At 68.5% G+C, this 6,058-nt stretch overlaps 1 protein-coding gene across 1 annotated transcript; it reads right to left on the minus strand.

Moving 5' to 3' along the window:
• Positions 1 to 371: 371 nt before the first annotated feature.
• DMWD (DM1 locus, WD repeat containing) lies at positions 372 to 5,232 on the minus strand. Its single transcript, XM_053933122.1, has 4 exons — positions 4,900 to 5,232; positions 3,504 to 3,689; positions 1,493 to 2,650; positions 372 to 506 (listed from the first exon to the last, which is right to left on the minus strand). The coding sequence occupies exons 1-4, from the start codon at positions 5,230 to 5,232 to the stop codon at positions 459 to 461; spliced, it is 1,725 nt and encodes a 574-aa protein (XP_053789097.1). The 3' UTR covers positions 372 to 458.
• Between the last annotated feature and the right edge of the window lie 826 nt (positions 5,233 to 6,058).

Genomic DNA, 6,058 nt, shown 5'->3' on the forward strand with positions numbered 1-6,058 from the left:
TGTGTCCCCGCTCTGTCCCCAAGTGCCACGCGGCGTGTCCCCGCTGTCCCCTCGCTGTCCCCTCGCTGTCCCCTCCCCCCGGCCAGGCCGGTGCCACCCGGGTGCCAAAAAAGTCTCTTTAGTATAAATAAGGGGGGGGGGGGGCGCGGTGGCCCCGCGGGGACAATAAAGTGACGAAGGCACGGGGGGGGGAGGGGGGTGCCACCCTTGGGGACAGCGGTGACACCGCGGGGACAGCGCCGGGGGGGGGGGGCTCAGTAGTACGGGGGTGGCACTGCGGGTGACACGGGAGTCCTTGGGGGTGACGCGGGTGACCCCGAGGGTGACAACACCCGCGGGTGACACGGGCGCGTCCTGGAGGGTGACACGGGTGACACGGCAGGTGACGCGTGTCCTGGCGGGTGGCACGGGCGACACGGGTGACCCGGGAGGTGACAGCAGGTGACAGCAGGTGACAGCTACACCACGGTGCCACTCGGGGAGCCGCCGTTCTGCGAGGACAGGCCCTGCGGGGGGGGAGGGGACAGCGGTGTCACCGGGGGAGGGGACACACGCCACTCCCTGCTGACGTCACCGCGGGGACACCCGGGGGATCCCCCCCCAAGGCCACGCCCGTCCCCAAAATCCGCGATTTGTCCCCCAAAATCTCATCCCGGGCATCCCCAAATCCCCTCTAAATCACCCCAAATCGCCTCCCGGACACCCCAAATCCCCTCTAAATCACCCCAAATCCCATCCCGGACACCCCAAATCGCCTCCCGGACACCCCCAGACTCACGAGGACCCCCGGGACAGACGAGCCTGTCGCGACAGACTATCGCGACATGGTCCTGGTGCTGCAGGGACCCCGAAATCCCCCCCCTAAATCACCCCAAATCCTCTCTAAACCCTCTAAAACCCCCCAAAATCCCATCTAAACCCCCCCAAATCCCCTCGGAGACCCCCCCAAATCCCATCGGAGACCCCTCCCCACACTCACAGAGACCCCCAGCCGCGCCCAGGTGCAGGTGAGTCCCTCCTGGCCGGATACAAACCTGGAGCTCCTGGCACCCCAAACCCTATCCCAGACCCCCCAAAATCACCCCAAATCCACCCTAAACCCCCCAAATGTCTCCCGAGACCCCCCAAATCCCCTCGCAGACCCCTCCCCAGACTCACAGAGACCCCGGGCCGCGCTCAGGTGCAGGTGAGCCCCTCCTGGCAGGCGGTCACGATACAAACCTGGAGCTCCTGGCACCCCAAATCCCCTCAAAATCACCCCAAATCCCCCCTCAAACAACCCAAATCCCCTCCGAGACCCCCCAAATCCCCTCGCAGACCCCTCCCCACACTCACAAGAGACCCCGGGCCGCGCTCAGGTGCAGGTGAGCCCCTCCTGGCAGGCGGTCACGATACAAACCTGGAGCTCCTGGCACCCCAAATCCCCTCCGAGACCCCCCAAATCCCCTCTAAACTCCCCCAAATCCCCTCGCAGACCCCTCCCCAGACTCACAGAGACCCCGGGCCGCGCCCAGGTGCAGATGAGCCCCTCCTGGCAGGCGGTCACGATACAATCCTCCAGGAACAGCAGCACCGTCAGCCTCTCCTGGGCGATTTTCTTGCACACCAGCGGCTCCAGCAGGGGCACCTCGTGCAGCCGCGGGCACAGCGCCGTGCCCAACACCTTGCCCATGTCCAGCGACCCCCGCGACCCCCCCGGGCCGCCCCCCGGGGGGGCTTTCTCGGCGCTGCCCCCGCCGCGGCTGATGTTGCCCAGGCTGTGGTAACGTTTGTGCTCCTTCTCGGGGATGCCGCGGGGGTCGCGCAGGGTCAGCGTGGCGAAACGCCCCGCGCTCAGCACCGGGGGGACCCGCGGCGAGATCTGGGGACCCCCCCCGGGCTGGGGGAGGCTGTTGGAGCGGGACAGGGAGCGCGGCAGCCCCGGCACGGAGGGCGGCGGGTCGCCGGGAGCGGCGGCGGCGGGGCGGGCGCGGGGAGGGGGCGGCCGAGGGTCCAGCACGTCCTCGGTCAGGTCCCACAGGCAGAACTGCGTGTCCTGGCCGGCCGAGCCGAAGCGGTAGGTGACACTCGGGGGGTCCTCGGGGGTGTCCCCCTGCCCGTCCCCCTGCCCGTCGGGGGGCGGCGGCGGGGGCGGCGTGAAGGGGTCGAAAGCCACGGCGTTGACCCACGACTTGTGGCCGTGCCCGCGGGCCACCACGCGGCCCTCGGCGAACGACCACACGGTGACCAGGTCGTCCTCGCCGCCGGTGACCACGTAGCGGCCGTCGGGGCTCCAGCAGACGCACAGGAGCCCCCCGAAGTAGCTCCTCATCATGCCCTGCAGCAGCATGGAGGAGAAGTGGAAGACGCGCAGCACGCCGTCCTGGCTGACGCAGGCCAGCGAGCGCCCGTCCGGCGAGAAGGCAAACTCGTTCAGCGGCCCCGAGCCCACGGCCCACTTCAGCAGGGGGTTCCGCGGCGTCTTGCTCTTGCACGAGAACACCCTGAAGCCCTCGCCCTGCGTGACCAGCGTGTACTGCGGGCTGGTGGCCCCGCAGGGCTGCTCCGAGTCGTACAGGTACAGGTGGCCGCTGGCGTGGGACGCCAGGAACAGCCGCTCCGTGTCCGGTAGCCACTTGACCAAGGTGACCTTGGATTTGTCGATGAGGCGCTGGGGGACGGGAGGGGAAGGGTTAAAAGGGCGCCGGGGGAGGGGGGGGGGGATCTCGAGGGGTTCCCGGTGGTCCTGCGGAGGTTTTGGTGGTCCCACAGGGCTCCCAAGGGGTTCCTGGGGTCCCACGGGGTTGCTGGTGGCCCTGGGGATGTTCTGGTGGTCCCGTAAGGAATCCTGAGGGGTTCCTGGTGGCCCTGGTGGCCATAAGGATGTCCTGGTGGTCCCGTAAGGAATCCTGAGGGGCTCCTGGTGGCCCTGGTGGCCATAAGGATGTCCTGGTGGTCCCGTAAGGAATCCTGAGGGGTTCCTGGTGGCCCTGGTGGCCCTAAGGATGTCCTGGTGGTCCCATGGGGGATCCTGAGGGGCTCCTGGTAGCCCCGGGGGGGGTTCCTGGTGGCCCCAGGGGGGTTCCTGGTGGCCCCATGTGGCTCCTGAGGGGTTCCTCATGGTCCCATGGGCGATCCCAAGGGGTTCCTGGTAGCCCCGGGGGCGTTCCTGGTGGCCCCATGTAGCTCCCAAGGGGTTCCTGGTGGCCCCATGTAGCTCCCAAGGGGTTCCTGGTGGCCCCATGTAGCTCCCGAGGGGTTCCTGGTGGCCCCATGTAGCTCCCAAGGGGTTCCTGGTGGCCCCGGGAGGGTTCCTGGTGGCCCCATGTAGCTCCCGAGGGGTTCCTGGTGGCCCCATGTAGCTCCCGAGGGGTTCCTGGTGGCCCCGGGAGGGTTCCTGGTGGCCCCATGTAGCTCCCGAGGGGTTCCTGGTGGCCCCGGGAGGGTTCCTGGTGGCCCCATGTGGCTCCCGAGGCGTCCCCGGTGTCCCCGAGGCGTCCCCGGTGTCCCCAGTGTCCCCTCACCTCCTCGTTGAAGAGCCGCCCGGCGCTGTCCTTCTTGGCCAGGTCCAGGTACTGCACCTGGCCGGCCGAGAAGCCCACGAGCAGCGCCAGCGTCTCGGCGCCCGCCGTGAACTGGTTGAAGTCGTGGCACGTGGGCTGCGTGCCCTTGTACACGCGCTTGTCGATGGGCCGCTGCAGGTCCAGCGCCTGCGGGGACACGGGGACACGGGCACTGCCACCGGCGGGGTGGCACCGCCACCGCCACTGCCAGGGGACGTCACCCCCGGTGCTCCTCAGGGACTCTGTGCCCAGCCTGGGCCACCAAAGGGGCTGGCAGGAGGGTCCTGGGGTCACTGTCACTGCTGGGGTGGCACCGCCACCGCCACTGCCAGGGGACGTCACCCTCGGTGCTCCTCAGGGACTCTGTGCCCACCCTGGGCCACCAAAGGGGCTGGCAGGAGGGTCCCGGGGTCACTGTCACTATCATTGTCATTGGCACCAGTGGGGTGGCACTGCCACCGCCACTGCCAGGGGATGTCACCCTCGGTGCTCCCCAGGGACTCTGTGCCCACCCTGGGCCACCAAAGGGGCTGGCAGGAGGGTCCTGGGGTCACTGTCACTGCTGGGGTGGCACTGTCACTGTCACTGTCATTGTCACTGGCACTGGTGGGGTGGCATTGTCACTGTCACTGTCACTGCCAGGGGACGTCACCCTCGGTGCTCCTCAGGGACTCTGTGCCCACCCTGGGCCACCGAAGGGACTGTCATTGTCATTGTCACTGGCACTGGTGGGGTGGCACCGCCACTGCCAGGGGATGTCACCCCCACAGGCCCTGGGGACTCTGTGCCCACCCTGGGCCACCAAAGGGGCTGGCAGGAGGGTCCTGGGGTCACTGTCACTGCTGGGGTGGCACTGTCACTGTCACTGGTGGGGTGGCACTGCCACCGCCACTGCCAGGGGATGTCACCCTCGGTGCTCCTCAGGGACTCTGTGCCCACCCTGGGCCACCAAAGGGGCTGGCAGGAGGGTCCCGGGGTCACTGTCACTGGCGGGGTGGCACTGTCACTGTCATTGTCACTGGCACTGCCACCGGCGGGGTGGCACTGTCACTGTCACTGTCATTGTCACTGGCACTGCCACCGGCGGGGTGGCACTGTCACTGCCAGGGGATGTCACCCCCGGTGGCCACCAAAGGGGCTGTCAGGAGGGTCCTGGGGTCACTGCCACCGACCCGGGGGTCACTGTCACTGTCCTGGGGTCACTGTCACCGACCCCGGGGTCACCTTTGCCCCTCAATCCCCCCGTTATTCCCCCGTTCCTCCCGGTTCTCGCCCCGGTTCTCCCCCGTTATTCCCCCGTTCCTCCCGGTTCTCTCCCGGTTCATCGCCCCGTTCCTCCCGGTTCTCCCCCCGTTACCCTGCGGCTGCCGCGTCCCCCGGTTCCGGCCCCTCCGTAGAAATGCAGCTCCCGGCCGAGGTTGCAGCACACGCGGCTGCGCTCGGCGGCTCCTCCGGGCGGGCTGCGGCTCCTCGCCAGCCGCACCACGGACAGCCGCACCGGCGGCAGCGCCCCGGGGCCCGGCGGCGCGGGCCCGCCCGGGGCGGAGGAGGCGGCGGCGGCGGCGGTGGCGGCGGCGGCGGGGCCCAGCAGGCGGTACGAGCCCTCGCGGGTGCGGAAGCGGCTCTTGAGCTCCGGAGCGGCCGCGGGAGCCTCGGCCGGGCCCGGGCCCGCCGCCGCCGCCGCCGCCATGGCCGCCGGAAGCCGCGTCAGGCCCGGGCGGGAGCGGCCGCCGCCATGGCGGCGCTGAGTCAGCGGGGCCACGCCCAGCGGCGCGGAAACCACGCCCACAGCGGTGGGGAAGGGCCAATCGGCGCGCGAGGAGGGCGGGGGGCCACGCCCACTGAGAGGGGAAAGGGGCGGCCGCATTAGGGATGGACACGCCTATGGTTGATGGAAACCACGCCCACAAAACAGGGAAGGCACGCCCCCAAAGCGTGACCGCGCCTACAAATGAGACCACGCCCCCGAAAATGGTAACCACGCCCCCGAACACGGGGAAGACACGCCCCCAAGACACGGAGACCGCGCCCAAAAATGAGACCACGCCCCCCTAAATGATACCACGCCCTCCCCAAAAACCCAAAAAACGAGACCACACCTGTGATTGGTGGAAACCACACACCCCCCAAATGGAAACCACGCCCCAATACATGGAAGGCACGCCCCCAAGGCACGGAGACCACACCCCCCAAATTAAACCACACCTGTGATTGGTGGAAACCACACCCCAAAATACAGAGACCACGCCCCTGAACTGTAATCACACCCCCAAAAGATACAAACCCCACCCCAAAACTGGGAAAACCTCACCCCAAAATCAAAACCACGCCCCAGGCACGCAGACCACGCCCCCACCACTGAAAACCCCGCCCCAAAGCCACGCCCAGCCAAAGCCACGCCCACCAAAACACACGCTGTCCCCTCCCCCTAATCTGCATCCCCAAACCCCACCCCCGTGGTGGCAAAACCCCGCCCCCACCACACCCAACACGCGGCCACGCCCCCGTTCTTTTGG

Source organism: Vidua chalybeata (genome assembly GCF_026979565.1).
Source record: "Vidua chalybeata isolate OUT-0048 chromosome 35 unlocalized genomic scaffold, bVidCha1 merged haplotype SUPER_35_unloc_1, whole genome shotgun sequence".
NCBI lineage: Eukaryota > Metazoa > Chordata > Aves > Passeriformes > Viduidae > Vidua > Vidua chalybeata.

Coding starts and splice junctions, on each gene's coding strand:
- DMWD (XM_053933122.1), bottom strand. CDS start 5,232: ATGGCGGCGGCGGCGGCGGCGGGCCCGGGCCCGGCCGAGGCTCCCGCG. Junction 3,690..4,899: donor GGGGACGCGGCAGCCGCAGG/GTAACGGGGGGA, acceptor GTGTCCCCGCAG/GCGCTGGACCTGCAGCGGCC. Junction 507..1,492: donor GGGCGCGGCCCGGGGTCTCT/GTGAGTCTGGGG, acceptor CCCCCCCCGCAG/GGCCTGTCCTCGCAGAACGG.